Genomic DNA, 15,823 nt, shown 5'->3' on the forward strand with positions numbered 1-15,823 from the left:
GAAAGAAAGAGAAAGGATTCTTTCTGTTCTCAGACTGGGAAGTCCCCTGCTTCAGGCCATGGACAGCAGTACTCATGGAATGGAAGAAAGAGAAAAGGTTTGGTCCCCTGAGCACCGCCAGGAGTGATTCCTGAACACAGAGTGAGGAAAATCCCTGAGCATCACAGGGCGTCACCAAAACAAAGCAAAATTATCTTTTCTCTACTGATAAATGACTATTAGGGATCTGCTGCACCTCTATACTAAAAGTTTCTTTCTAAATATTGTAAATACTTAGCATGCCAGAGCCCTGAGTTCAGTTCCCAGGATCCTGAAAGCATTTTATGGTAAGGCCCTAAATACAATATCAAATAAAAAAAAATTTAAACATAGGGTAAATGCAAACAGGAGGAATATAAATATTCTGTGGAGTTATAGAGAGATGGAATCTGGATGTCTTTACCGATCAGTGCTTCCAACACAGAACCTATCCCCTCACATGACAGTCACGTGCTCATGAATCGATTGCAGCTGACCTGCAGTGGGGAACCCCCTCCAGCAAGAGCCATGAAGCCTGAGCCTGCACGAAGGGCAGGACCCAGGAACCCAGTGGAGAAGCAGGCGACATGCTGATGGGCCAGGGCTCTTGTCTCTAAGATGCAGTGACAGCCCTGCCAGAGACCTAGAGCAGGTTCCAGGTGTGTTTTAAGCCATGAACTGCAGGGAAGTAAGAAGAGGGAAGATGAACTGCAGAGAGGAAAGCTCAGGAGGGAACTGTGAAGGAGGTCCTGAGACCCGGCCTCGGGTCATGGCAAGTGTGTCATCTTGGGACATCATGTGGATCACCTCTGGGACCATCAGGACCTGGCATCCAGCAGGGAGTATGGGCCAATAGGTGAGTCCGTGGCAAAGAAAATAGACAAGGTTGGCAGGGGGGTCCTTTGAAGTTCCATTTTTTATTAGTGAATCACCGTGAGGTACATTTACAGACTTACAAACTTTCATGCTTGTGCTTCAGTCATACAATGATTGAGTGCCCATCCCTCCACCAGTGCCCATTTTCCACCACCAATGGTCCCAGCATCCCTCCCACCACACCCACCCCGTTCCCCCACCCCTCCCCGCCTCTGTGGAGGTGCTTCAGGAGCACAGTGATGGGTATCACCTGATAAACCTAAGCTCCATGTAGCAGGGGATAAAGGACAAACCAGTGTTATCCTACACATGGCAAAGAAAACAGACAAGGTTGGCGGGGGGGGGGGGGGGGTTCTTTGAAGTTCCATTTTATTTGTGTACTGTCGGGGATGGAACACTGGTCTTCAGATGTAAGGCGTAACACACGCCTGCTGAGTCCCAGCCCCAGAACCGATCTCTTCATTTCTGATCTTCTATAAAATGTTCCACATTAAGAACACTCACTCTCTCATATGTAGCCCAAAGGATGAAATGGCTCAAGAATTCCAAAGTTATGTCTGACTCTGGAGACAAGACCCCATTGTTCAAATACAAAGATACCAGCTACGCATCCCGGTTTTGACCATCTCATGAATCTCCCTTCACACCACCGGTCTGTGTCCCTGTATAGACACCGGGTAGCTCTTTCCTCTTTCTCAATTCAGAAATGAAATCTTTTGAGTCTGATAATGGCAGCAGGGGTAAGAGGACATCCTGGGCTCACAGTTGTGAAGAATAGTCTTTCCATGGAAAGAACAGGGCTCAGTGCTCACCAAGATCACCCTGGGCTTTCCAAGGTCCCTGAAAACCCCCCTCAGCTCTGTGCAAAGCAGATCAAAGGTCCTTTGGTGGAGCCTGTTCTGATCCCTGTAGCTCTCCTGCGGGGCCGGATAGACCTCCAGCGTTAAGTGGGGCAGCCCGGCCAGGTGGCACAGCATCTGGACCAGGACGGCCTTGGACACGCGGTTCCCAAAGAGTTTCAGGATCCTGAGTTGAGAGCAGAGTTTCAGCACAGGCAGGATGACCTCCAGGTGAGAGTCCTGGAGCCCACACATCTCTAAGTCCAGGTCCTGCAGGGTGGACACACAGTTCTCCAGCAGCACGCGCAGGGGCTCCCTCACCAGGCTCAAGGAAGTGCCTCTCAGACTCAACTCCTTCAGCTGGCTGAGGTTGGGGCACTGGCCCAGATGGATCAAGTCTTGCTCTAGAAGTGGACACTCTGTGAGGGACAAGGTCTCCAAAGGGGTCCTCAGGCACCTGGGAAGACACGGAACAGTTAAATCTGAAGAATAGGGTTGTGCATGGAGATGGATCTCGAGAGAGAAGACTGATCCTCTAAGATCCATCAGAATCTGATGTTCTTAGGGAGGCCAGCCCAGAGGGACCCGCTTTCGCTTGAAGGGGTAATGTGTTGCCTTCAACAGTGTTGTTGGTCAGTTTCACAAACTCTCAAAAACTCTCTAAGGCTCAGAGGAGCACTCATAATCCACTAATTTGCTGGGAGGAAGCAGGAAGTGGCATTTTAAACCAATTCCTTAAGGGAGAACAAGAAACAGTGTTTCAATCAAGCGATCATCATGGATTGTGACATAGGAAGATTAAACTAATTATACTCAACCGTGTTCGGCTAGATGACACAAGTCGCTGTGAGTGGTGCTTTTCAATCAACACTCAGGAGCACATGTGTGTCCAGATAAAGAAAATATTAAAAAATATAATCTTGGGCAGGAGAAGTAGGGTATTTGCCTTGCATACAGCCTACCTGGGTTCAGTTCCTCACATCTCATATAATCCCTGAGACCCACCAGGAGTAACTCCTGAGTGCAGTGCCAGGAGTAAGTCCTGGGTAACACTGCATTGACTCCACACACACAAAAATGCGATAAAAAATAACCAAATGAGTGCTCGCTTCGGCAGCACATATACTAAAATTGGAACAATACAGAGAAGATTCGCATGGCCCCTGCGCAAGGATGACACGCAATTCGTGAAGCATTCCATATTAAAAAAAAAATAACCAAATAAGAAATATAGATTCGCGCTGGAGTGATACTACAGTGGGTAGGACGTTTGCCTTGCATGCGGCCAAGCTGAGTTCAATCTCCGGCATCCCATATGGTTCCCTGAGCACCACCAGGAATAATTCCTGAGTTTAGAGCTAGGAGTAATCGCTGAAAAAAAAGATTAAAAAAAAAGTTCTCAGAGACTTAAGTAACAGAAAGGGCTGACTAATGATGTCACAGAAAATAGGAAAATAGCAGTATTCAAAGCAAGGACGTTATACAGAACCTTAATTTGTATCAGATTCATGAGGTCTGGTGAATGGTTAAGAATGTTCTAGAGGGGCTGGAGAGATAGCACAGCGGGTAGGGTGTTTGTCTTGCACACGGCTGACCCAGGTTCGATTCCCAGCATCCCATATGGTACCCTGAGCACCACCAGGAGTAACTCCTGAGTGCAGAGCCAGGGGTAACCCCTGTGCATCGCCAGGTGTGACCTAAAAGCAAAAAAAAAAAAAAAAAAAGAATGTTCTAGAACAGGGGGCTGATAGTACAGCAGGTAGGGTCTTTGCTTTGCAAGTGGCTGACCCGGGTTCAATCCCTGGCATTGCATATGGCCCCAAGCATCGCCTCTGCCAGGAGTAATTCCTGAGTGCAGATCCAGGAGTAACCCCTGAGCATCGCTGGATGTGAGGGGAAAAGCAAAAAAAAAAAAAAAAAAAAGAATGTTCTAGAACAATAGTATAGTGGGTAGGACATTTGTTTTGCATGTTGCTGACCCTGGTTCAATCTGTCAGGAGAAATTCCTGGGTGCAGAGCCAGGAGTTACCCCTGAGCAGTGCTGGGTGTGACCCAAAAAGCAAAGAAAAAAATGAAATATAAAATCTTAGATGACACAAACTTTAGACTGGACAGGGAGCCAAGAAAAGAGAATGATTCTGGGTCAGGACCTCGACATCTCCCTACCGATGCCAGACGGCCTGGCCAGAGGCTCCCAGCAACTCCAGAAGCCCTTCTTACTTTCTGGGTGGCCTTCCCTCCCATTGTCCAGTCAGACATTCCCTACCTATGAAATATGCCAGAGGAACTGGAGCGATATCACAGTGGGTAGGGCATTGGCCTTGCAAGCGGCCAACCTGGGTGCAATCCCAGCATAACATATGGTCCCCTAAGCACCACCAGGAGTAAGTCCTGAATGCAGAGCCAGAGTAACCCTGTGCATTGCTGGATGTGAGCGCCGCCCACCCCCCACAGAAAAAAAAAAAAAGAAAGAAGAAATATGACCAGAGCATTCCACAGAAAGATGGGCATTTGGGCCTGGCTCATTCCGGTCACCAGTGGGGAGCACAGAGATGCTCTTAGGGAATACTTAGGGTAGGTGTGGAGTTCCCTCTTCATTTAGCTCTTCTCTGAATCATCTTGAATTGCTAGCCCTGTGGTATTACAAAACACCTTTCCTAGAAAGTTTCTGTCTCCAGCTCCCTTTCCAAAGCCTCTAGAGCATGGCTGCACCTCTTACCTGAGCACCTGGTCCAGATGTCCTTTGAGGAAGGGGGCTGAGTCCATATAGAGTTCCCGAAGGTGGTGCAGCCGGAGGAACTGATTCGAAAACAGGACCACAAAGAACCTTTCACCCTTCAGCATCTCATGCCAGATGTGGTGAGGTACCTCATGATGTAAAATTAATCTCTGCAGGTTCTTCATCCGGTCCAGTATAGGAGTAAACAATTCCACGGTAAATATTCTCCAGTATAAATTTACTTCTACTTCTTGGACACAGCTCAGTTCAATGGTGCTCAGGCAGATGTCGAAGATGGGCATATGCAAAAACATCATCTTTCTACAGCACAGATGAACATCTTTTCTCTCCTTCACCCAGTTAAGGATATAGGCTGTTAATTTAGGGAGGGGACCTATGGAGACTGTAAGATCTATTAACACCTCCAAGCGAGCAGAGGTGTGTCCTTCTCTGGAACTTTCTACAGGACGTGGTGCCTTCCCCTTTGAGCTCCATCTAACAGGGGTACCACACCATTGATACCAGAATTGATCACCAATAGGACGGAAATCCAGCACCTGCAGCTTGCACCTTCTGTGGGGAAACCATGTTGAAGTTCCTACAGTTAGAAGCAGGTTCTGATATTTTTTTTAACATACAAATTGATCATACTCTATTTCTATTGGTTTATTTCTATTGCCCTTGGGAGATTTCCACACTCATCTTTCACCACTAGACAGATCAACTAGACAGAATATCAGTAAAAAGACAGGAATGCTAAAAAAGCAGTTAGAGGAACTTGACTTACTGGCCACATAAAGGGCTTCCCAAGGTTCTGAGATTTGCAAGCACCAATACCCCTCTCTGCTTCTTCACATCCCCCACACCAGCTTTCTCCACCCTCTTTTCTAACTTTCCCCCCACTGTCCTTTTCATTCCATCTTCTTCTAGTTTGCTTAAGGATTGGTAGGAAGACGATAAAGACAGGTTCCTTCAGACACAGTCTCCTAAGATGGGCTACGCTTCACTTCTAGAAGGTTCTCACCCTGAGAGACCCCAGTGCAAGAGCACACTCAGTTTTCCATTGGTATCAGACGTGTCTGATCCACCTACTGGCCCCTTCTCTCCCTGACCCACTCTCTCTTCCAGGATGCCTGTCACCCTACCAGGTTGTCCAGAACCTTACCTGGAGCGAACCTCCTGACCAAGCCACACATCAATTCCCTCCAGCACTGCTCCTAAACTCTTCATACAAGGAAGAATTTCATGTAACAGCCTCCCCAATGGGAGAGTGGGGAAGGGCCAGACCTGCCCCATGGCCCTCAGCGTCTCTGTACATCTGAAATGGAAGGCGTCCAGGAAGAGTTGTGGGAAGAGCTCTGAGGGAAGGGTTTCCAGAGAGGCGATGGCCAAGTCTTGGTGCTTCAGCAGCGTCCACCTCGCCAGGTCAACAAGACGGACTTGTAATGAGTTCATCGCCCTTGTTCTTCCACTAAGGGAAACCTGCAGAAACATCAGGTGAAAAGGTGCAATTCCCTTTCTTTCCGTTTCTTGTTTTGTGTTGCTAAGAGTGCAACCCAGGGCCTCACACATGGCAGGCATAGGATTTTTCACTGTCCAGACCAATATCTCCTTACAAACATTGCAAACTAGAGTGAGGACTCACAGTCACGGTCACGGTCCTCCCGTTATTCATCGATTTGCTCGAGCGGGCCCAGTAACCGTCTCCATTGTGAGACTTGTTACTGTGTTTGGTATATCGAATATGTCACGGGTAGCTTGCCAGGCTTTGCCATGCAGGCGAGATACTCTTGGCTGCTTGCCGGGCTCTCTGAGAGGGGCAGAGGAATTGAACTCGGCTTGGCGGGGCTAGCTGCATGCAAGGCAAAGGCCCTACCGCTGTGCTATCAATCCAGCCCAGAGTGAGGACTGTATCCTAAATATGTTGTATAACCTGAATAAGCTTTTGTTAAAAAGCAATGATACCAGAAAATCACAGAAAGCACTATACGAAACTATAAATCAAGGGCACAGAACACAGGTATCAGAACTCCCCAGAAGTTACATGCTTTTTATTTTAAACATTCTACTTTGTAAAGGTATGGATGTATATCTATACACATAGAAATGATGCAACTCAGGAAAAAAAATCGATAATTTGGGGTGAATATAAGACAACCCTTGGAGACAAAACCCAAACCTGTAATCTATTCTCTGAGAATGTCTCTGAAAAACCTGTTAAGGAAAATGTCCCAGATAGTTTTCCTATTTAAAAAAAAAAAAAAACAACCAGGGCCAATATCACCATACCCACACATTGCTGACCATAAGTTACCTGTGTTTATTATTAGCTCCATAGCTAACTTACCAATTCAGACATGGTGGACCCGTCTTACACCTCCTGGAGCTCCTGTAGTAAGACTTGAGGATGGTAAAGTTCTCCATCTCTTCTTAGGAGCCTGATGCTTTTATAGGCCTTGCTAATCTCATCTTCCTTTCACAAGTGCTTTCCTCCAATAAGGAAAAAGGGAGAGTAGGGTGGGTACCTGAATCCCAAGAGATTAGATCCTTTCCTGTGACCAGATTAGTTGCTTGGATCAAATGTTAATTCAGAGAAGAAAAGAAAAGGAGGGGCAATCAAAGGCCCATGAACTGCTTCACCCAAGGTATTGCAGAATTTTGCTAATAAAGGTAGGCACTACTCTGTGCTGAAAAAGGGAATAGTTTATCTGTTCTTGATTTTATCACAGAAATAATTGATAAAATATCATGGCCTGTGGGAAGGAGTCTTTGAACACAACCACATCGATATGTTCCATTGTTGAAACAGTTTCAATACCTGGCATCTCTGGGAACATATTCTAGGGCCCAAAACATAATGCAGGAAAGCCATCTGCATTCCTATGTTCATTGCAGCACTATTCATTATTGACAGTATCTGGAAACAACCCAGGTGCCTGAGAAAAGGGTACATCTACATAGTGGAATACTATGCCTTCGTTAGGAAAAATGAAGTCATGAAATTTGCATATGCAAGGATGAACATGAAGAGTATCATGCTGAGAGGCTATAGTGATAGCATAGCGGGTAGGGTGTTTGCCTTGCACACAGCCGATCCGGGTTCGATTCCCAGCATTTCATATGGTCCCGCGAGCACTGCCAGGAGTATTTCCTGAGTGTAGAGCCAGGAGTAATCCCTGTGCATTACCGAGTGTGACCACCCCCCTCAAAAAAAAGAGTATCATGCCGAGTGAAATGAGTCAGAGGGAGAGAGACAGACATAGAATGATCGTGCACGGGGTAGGTGAGAGGGGGGTATACTGGGGTTCTTGGTGGTGGAAAATGTGCACTAGTGAAGGGACGGGTGTTTGATCATTGTATGACTGACCGAGACTTGGCTGAAAGGCTTTGTGACTGCTCTCACCGTGATTCAATAAATAAATAAATCACAGTCCACGGTCACGGTCCTCCCATTGTTCATCAATTTTCTCGAGCGGGCCCAGTAACGTCTCCATTTTGAGACTTGTTGTTACTGTGTTTGGCATTTTGAATACGTCACAGGTAACTTGCCAGGCTTTGCCGTGCGGGCGAGATACTCTTGGTAGCTTGCCGGACTCTCTGAGAGGGGCAGAGGAATCGACCCTGGGTCGGCTGAGAGGCTGCATGCAAGGCAAACGCTTGCTATCTCTCCAACCCAAATGAATAAATTAATTTTTAAAAAATGATAGTGCTCATTTTTTTAATGTACAGTATGAGCATAATCCCAAAGACAGTAGAGATGAAGGCCATGAGAATTGGACCGAGGTAGGAAGCTTGCGAAACGTTTGGGAGAGTGCTGTCCGTACGGAGAAGAAACCACTATGACAATAATAGTTGTAAATGATCACTCTAGACAAGAACTGTGTGCTGAAAGGAGGTAGAGGAATATGCATGATAACCATTCAGCAATAGTATTGCAAACCACAGTGGCTAAAAGGAAAAGAGAGAGCGGCCAGAGTGGTAGTACAGCAATAGGGCATTACCCTTGTACACAGCGCATCTGGGTTAGACCCCCGGCATCCCATACGGTTTCCTAAGCACCACCAGGAGTAATTCCTGAGACTCAAGCCAAGAGTAAATAAATCTCAAGCATAGCTGTGTGTGGCCCAAAAAGCTGGTGGGGGGAGGGGAAAAGGGAAAAGAGAGGAGAGAATTGTCAGCCATAGAGGCAGGCTGGGCGGCAGGGTGTCTGGGTTGGGGGCTGGAGGGAAACTGGGGACATTGGTGGTGGGAAACTTGCGCTGGTGAAGGTGTTGTAACATTGTATGATTGAAACCGAAGCATCAATAGCTTTGTAACTGTGTATTTCATGGTGATTCAATATTTTTTTATTAAGAGTTTCTCTCGGAGAGCCCGGCAAGCTACCGAGAGTATTTCGCCCACACAGCAGAGCCTGGCAAGCTCCCCATGACGTATTCGATATGCCAAACACAGTAACAACAAAGTCTCCAATGGAGACGTTACTGGGCCCGCTCGAGCAAATCGAGCAAAAGAGTTTCTATTTGTAGGGATCAGGAAGATAGTACAGCGAATAGGGGGCTTGTCTTGCATGTGGCCGACTCAAGTTTCATCCCCAGCACTCCATATGGTCCCTCAAATACCTGCCAGGAGGAGTGATTCCTGAGTGCAGAGCCAGGAGTAACCCCTGAGCATTGCAAGGCGTGGCCCCCAAAACCTTAAAAAGGCCCAAAAAAAAGTTTCTATGTGTAGAGCATAGAAATTAAAAGGAAACTAACCTAAAAAGTCACTCTTTTGTGGGGAAGGTTGTTTGAGACACACTTACTGATGTTCAGAAGTTAGAGTTGACCTTGGATTCAAAAGTGACCCCGAGGCAGGCTACCTCCCCACCCCCAATCCCATCCTTTGGGTAGTTGCAACAGCCACACCCACATTCTACCACCGCTGCCATCTAAGCTCAAAGCGCAGTTAATTATTCTGTATTTTCTGGTGGGACATTTTCTTTTTCTTTCCTTTTTTTAAAAAAAAATTTTTTTTTATTGGACTATCGTGAAATTCAATTACAAAGCTTTCATGTTTGAGATTCAGCCATACAATGATGGATCAAGCGACCCTCCACCACCAATAACCTCATTATCCGTTCCCCCCACCTTCCATCCCAGACAATTGCCAGACACTCTCTACTTTTGAGCATTATATTTTGCTCAAATTTTCCCACCATCATTCAAGCCTGCCTTCCAGAGGCAGACACTAGATAATTTATTTTCCATTGCTTACTTTGCATGAGCCAGAGCTATAGCACAGTGGGTAGGGCATCTGTCTTGCATGCGGCCGACCCGGGTTCAATTCCTCCACCCCTCTTGGAGAGCCCGGCAAGTTACCGAGAGTATTCCACCAACACAGCAAAGCCAGGCAAGCTACCCATGAAGTATTCGATATGCCAAAAACCATAACAACAAATCTCACAATGGAGATGTTCCAGGTGCCCGCTGGAACAAATCGATGAACAACGGGAGGACAATGCTACAGTCTTACTTAGCCTATCATGAAAGGTCCTGTGGCGTGCTTTTGAGATTCTAAATTATAAATGGTTTAGTTCCAGAGACGTCTCTGTAGGGAGCTATTCCAATGCGGAATGGAGAATTAGTCCTGACACCCACATACCGAAGCCTTGCTTGCAGAAGATCATGGTCACCAGGCTTAAATCAGGAGAAGGCGGGGAAGGAGAAGACTGCACCTGCTTCATCTGGGGTGTCTGGAGGGACATTTTCACTGAAAGACACGCTTCATCCCACAGAGAAGGCTCATCATCCAGGAAGTGCCCCCCGCACCCCCGATTGCTGTCCAGGAAACTTTTGACCTTGAGGAAAATTCCCTTAACCTCATTCCAAGCATATTTTACAGTTGAGATCAATGCAACTTCTCAAAACTCAGTAGATCTTTGCACATGAAGATTCTGCTCAACACGTGTCTTCAGGAGCCATTGAAGAAAATTCCTTTTTCTCTCCGGATCGAGTGTGGCCACTGAAACCAATACTCTCTCCTTCAGGAATTCAGTGGGTGTTTAGCATCTGTCATTTTTGGGGATATATTCCCCTCTGACTGGAGTACACATTAAAATGTTTTAAAGTCTCAGAGCACAAAGAAAGTAAGAACATCCCCACTCCTAAGACGTCTCCATGACTATCTCTCCCCCATCCCACCTGGTGCCCCAACCAAGGGTTTCTGTATAACACTGAATCTCGGGCTATAATTATGGTTTGTTGGTTTGTTGGTTTACTTGGGGGCCACATCCAGTAGTGCTCAGAATTTACTCCTGGAAGTGTTCAGAGGACCATATCTGGTTCTGGGTGTTCACCACATGCAAGGGTCAAAATGTCTATATGGTGTAATTCAGTTTTACCCAATTTCATGCAAAAAATATGTATACTGAGTAGGAAGATGGCAGAGCAAACGTCCAGAATAAAAATCTTCAAAGAACAATAGTCTTAAGGGAGACAGAGAGATCCTAAACGCCCTGCCTGCAACTTGCTCTCAGCACTAATAGAGCACTGATCTTGCCTGAGTGAGGAGCTGAGTTCAAATCCCAGTACCACCAAACTACAAACCATAAATAAAAGAAAAGGACTGCTTCTATCTGTGTTTCTCTGGGGGAGGGGGGTTGTTTGTTTGTTTTTGAGGGGCCATACCCAGCAATGCTCAGGACTTACTCCTGGCTCCACACTCAGGAGTTTCTCTTGGAGGTGTTCAGGGGGCCATATGAGATGCTGGGAATTGAACCCAGGTCAGCAACAAGCAAGGCAAACTCCTGACCCATTGTACTATATCTCCAACCCAAATTTATCTCTGGTTGGTTTTTGTTTCTTTGTTTGTTTGGTTTATGTGTTTGTTTTTGTGTTTTGGACTACACGTGATGGTTACTCCTGACTTTGCACTCAGGAATTGCTCCTGGTAGTACTTGGGACACCATATGCTATGTTGGGGGCTCAAACTCCACACTGGTGTGTGCAAGGTAAATGCACATAGTAAAGACAGTACTCACTGTACTGTCTCTATGGCCCTTTTTTGTGGGTGAGGCTACACCTGGCAAGGCTCAGGTTTTCCTCCTTGCTCTGCATTCAGGATTCATTCATTCCTGATGGGCTTACATGGTACACGGTCCTCCCGTTGTTCATCAATTTGCTCGAGCGGGCCCAGTAACGTCTCCCTCATTAGACTTGTTGTTACTGTGTTTGGCATATCAAATACGCCACGGGGAGCTTGCCAGGCCCTGCCGTGCGGGCGAGATACTCTTGGTAGCTTGCCGGGCTCTCCGAGAGGGGCGGAGGAATCGAACTCGGGTCGGCCATGTTGGTTGCGTGCGAGGCAAACGCCCTACAACTGTGCTATCGCCCCAGTCCTGATGGGCTTAGGGAGACCATATAGAACGGCAAAGATTGAACCTAGCTCAGCGTGCAAGGCAAGTGCCCTATCTACCATACTATCTTTCTGGCCCCCGTTTCTCTCTGTTTTTGAGCTCGGAAGTATATCTGCTCCTACTTATGACTCTTGGTGCTCATTTCTCAATACTTGAGCCAGAAAATGAACACACTTGTTCTCTCCTGGAGCCTGGGACAGCTCCCCATGCTGCAAATGCTGGATCCTGCAGCGATGCAGGTGGACCGGGTGTTCCCCAGCTGCAAGTTTCTGTGCTGGAATCCTCCACCACTATCATACAAGTTCTTTTTATAAAGGTGCCCCACATTTTTGCATATGGGAGCTCAGAGTTTGATCTGACCTCTGTAAGTCTGCAGCAGTGGCCCAAATGACCACAACCTCAAAATACAAAAACAAGCCTAAATGTCAAAACTGGACAGCTACATGCAAAAAAAAAAAAAAAAAAAGGGCTCAGATCTCTACCTAACACCATGTACAAAAGTAAGGTCAAAATGAATTAAAGATCTCAACATCAGACCAGAATCCATAAGGTACATTGAAGACAAATTTGGCAAACCCCTCCACAACATTGAAGCTAACGGTATCGTCAAAGATGCCACGCTACTGGCCAAGCAACTGAAAACAGAGATAAACAAAAGGGACTGTTTAAACTAAGAACTTCTGCACCTCAAAAGAAACAGTGACCAAAATATAAAGACAGTCTACAGAATGGGAAAGAATATCCACCCAATACCCATCCTATAAGGGGTTGATATCAAGGATATACAAAGCACTGGTTGAACTCCACAAGAAGAAAACCTCCAACCCCATCAAAAAATGGGGTCATGAAATGAACAGAAACTTTCTCAAAGAAAAAATCCAAATGGCTAAAAGACACATGAGAAAATGTTCTACATCCCTAACCATCAGGAAGATGCAGATCAAAACAACAATGAGATATCATCTCACACCACAGAAACTGGCCCACATCCAAAAGAACAAAAGCAACTGGCGTTGGTGTGGATGAGGGGAGGAAGGGACTCTCCTTCACCGCTAGTGAGAATGCTGACTGGTTGTGCTAAGCTGATAGCGTAGCTATCATGCTAAGTGAAATGAGCCTTTTGGAAAACAGTATGGACGATTCTCAAAAAATTAGAAATTGAGCTCCATTTTGACACAGCAATACCACTCTGGGAATATATCTTAGGGAGGCAAAAAAGCACAGTCGAAATGACATCTGCACTTGTATGTTCATTGCTGCACTGTTCACAATAGCCAAAATCTGGGAAAAAAAACCCTTGTGTCCAAGAACAGATGACTGATTAAAGAAACTTTGGTGGGGCTGGAGCAATAGCACAGAGGGTAGGGCGTTTGCCTTGCACTCGGCCGACCCGGGTTCGATTCCCAGCATCCCATATGGTCCCCCAGCACCGCCAGGAATAATTTCTGAGTGCATGAGCCAGGAGTAATCCCGGCACAATGCTGGATGTGACCCTCCCCCCCCCCCCCCCCCGCCTCCAAACAAAAGCCCTAACATACCAAAAAAAATTAAAAAATAAACTTTGGCAAATCTACACAATAGAATACTATGCAGTTGTTAGAAAAGATGAAGTCATGAAATTTGCATACAAGTGGTTCTACATGGAAAGTATCATGCTAAGTGAAATGAGTCTGAAAGAGAGGGACAGACATAGAAAGACTGCACTCATCTGGGGAATATAAAATAACAGAATGGGAGACAAACATCCAAAAATAGTTGAGATAAGTACCAGGAGGTCTGCTCCACGAGTTGGAAGCAGACAGCACATGCTGGGGGGAATGGCAGCTCAGATAGAGAAGGGAACACCAAGTAAAGAGTCTGGAGGATTCGCTCGGGATAGGAGATGCGTGCTAAAAATAGACTATAGACCAAACATGATGGCCACTCAATACCTTTATTGCAAACCACAACACCCTAAAGGAAAGAGAGAGCAAAAGGGAATGCTCTCCAACAGAGGCTGGACGGAGTGGGGGTAGGAGGGTTACTGGGATCATTGGTGGTGGAGAATGGGCAGTGGTAGAGGGATGGGTACTCAATCGTTGTATAACTGAAACCCAAGCACAAAAATTTGTAAGTCTACAACTGTACCTCGAGTGGGCCCAGTAACGTCTCCATTGGAGACTTTGTTGTTACTGTGTCTGGCATATCGAATACTCTCGGTAGCTTGCCGGGCTCTCCGAGAGGGGCGGAGGAATCGAACTCGGGTCGGCCATGTTGGCCGCTTGTAAGGCGAATGCCCTATCCACTGTGCTATCGCTCCAGCCCTGTACCTTGGGCTCCAACTGTACCTTGGGCTGGAGCGATAGCACAGCGGGTAGGGCGTTCGCCTTACAAGCGGCCAACATGGCCGACCCGAGTTCGATTCCTCTGCCCCTCTCGGAGAGCCCGGCAAGCTACCGAGAGTATTCGATATGCCAGACACAGTAACAACAAAGTCTCCAATGGAGACGTTACTGGGCCCGCTCGAGCAAATCGACGATCAACGGGAGGGCCTTTACCTTTACCTTACCTCATGGTGTTTCACTGATAAAATTTAAATTAAAAAGAAAAAGTCTAAATGTGTGTGTTTTCAGGAGGTCCGACGGTGCTCTATCTCTCCTGCTGCCACCCGCATTTGGTAGTCTCAAGCCGCTTCCCCCACCCCGGAGAGGTCAACGGCAAGGTAGGCGGAGGAAGGAACGAGGGCCACGCTGGTCGGTATCAATTGTAATTGGAATTGTATCAATTCCAATCTTCACTCTCACCTCTGACTCTGCCCTCTGGAGCCCAAGCTCCCGAGCCCAAGCCCGCACCTGAGTCCACGCCTGAGCCTGCGCCTGAGTCTCAGGGCAACTGAGTCAAGAAAGCAGATGCCCAGGAGTAAATATTATTCGGAGTCAATCAACTCCCAAGTTACAAAGCATAATATAGCTGTCTTCCTGTGTCCATAGAGAAAGGACATTACTTTAAGGTAAACTGTGCAAAAGACATAACTTACAATACAAGCTCAGTGTCCTCATAAGGATCTGATCTTATAAACTAACAGAATCTGATTAGGGAGAAAAGGTGATTAACTGGCTGGGGAGGTGAGCACAGAGAAGAGTTTACAGATAAACAGAGGAATGGGAGTGACTAGGGAGCACTGTGATGGGTGTAACCCGATAAACCTAAGCTCCCTGTGGCAAGGGAGAAAGGACAAACCAGTGTTATCCTACATAAATGTAAAACAAAGATATGCGCTATAGTTAGAAATTTTCTTAAGGAATATTTTTAATGTATTTTTTTTCTTTTTTAGTCATACCCAGTGATGCTCAGGGCTTACTCCTGTCTGGTGGTGATTAAGGGACCCTATGGTGTGCTGGGGATTGAACCCGGGTCTGCTGCATGCAAGGCAAATGCCCTACCCTCTATACTATCACTCAAGCCCCTTAAGGAATCTTGATGTCTTACTACATACAAACTGTTCCAAACAATGTTCTACCCACTCACAACATACATGGTGTTCGAGACTACAGTTCAGTAAATACGGCATAGGGCATCCCTTCGAGAGCCAGGCTCTTCTTTGTCTCATAAAGCACCAGCTTTGCACAAACAAGGCAGAATCGAACTCAAGGATTCACCTGGACAGTCAGAAGAATGCTTGTGCCCAGGACCCTGACACCTAAGGTGGGCCTTGCCAGAACCCTTCTCACAGGACTCAAGGAGCATAAATATTGTGTTATAACCCTCGGAAGCCAGACAAATAAGAGGAGAGGTGGTGTTCCATGGAGATAACCTCAGGGTGAGGGTGGGAAAGAATGCGAATCCACAATTCCTGAGACTAAAGCTCATGCAGCAGCTGGTTCATCATCATGGAAACTCGTCTCCCTGGTTTTACCAGTACCTGGGATTCGAATGGAGTGGGGAACAAGTGGGTGACTAACCATGCAAAGAAAGACAGGTCTACATCAAGATCCTTTA

The 15,823-nt window shown here is 46.6% G+C and overlaps 1 protein-coding gene and 1 non-coding gene across 2 annotated transcripts; one reads left to right on the forward strand and one right to left on the reverse strand.

Moving 5' to 3' along the window:
* Window positions 1-1,589: 1,589 nt before the first annotated feature.
* LOC130020260 (putative PRAME family member 26) lies at window positions 1,590-6,811 on the reverse strand. Its single transcript, XM_056110874.1, has 4 exons — window positions 6,800-6,811; window positions 5,744-5,934; window positions 4,453-5,025; window positions 1,590-2,190 (listed from the first exon to the last, which is right to left on the reverse strand). Exons 1-4 carry the CDS (start codon window positions 6,809-6,811, stop codon window positions 1,590-1,592), a joined length of 1,377 nt encoding a protein of 458 aa, XP_055966849.1.
* On the forward strand, window positions 2,835-2,940 carry LOC130020397 (U6 spliceosomal RNA). Its single transcript, XR_008792003.1, has one exon. It is a non-coding gene; the product is annotated as a U6 spliceosomal RNA (small nuclear RNA).
* Window positions 6,812-15,823: the final 9,012 nt, after the last annotated feature.

The sequence above is a fragment of the Sorex fumeus genome, unplaced genomic scaffold (assembly GCF_029834395.1).
Source record: "Sorex fumeus unplaced genomic scaffold, SorFum_2.1 ptg000011l, whole genome shotgun sequence".
Taxonomy (NCBI): domain Eukaryota; kingdom Metazoa; phylum Chordata; class Mammalia; order Eulipotyphla; family Soricidae; genus Sorex; species Sorex fumeus.

What these genes read in the sequence shown, in the direction of transcription:
- LOC130020260 (XM_056110874.1), bottom strand. An exon ending in GAGACGCTGAGGGCCATGGG is followed by an intron (nt 5,026 to 5,743) that starts GCAGGTCTGGCC and finishes GTTTCCCCACAG; the next exon opens with AAGGTGCAAGCTGCAGGTGC. An exon ending in CATCTGGACCAGGTGCTCAG is followed by an intron (nt 2,191 to 4,452) that starts GTAAGAGGTGCA and finishes GTGTCTTCCCAG; the next exon opens with GTGCCTGAGGACCCCTTTGG.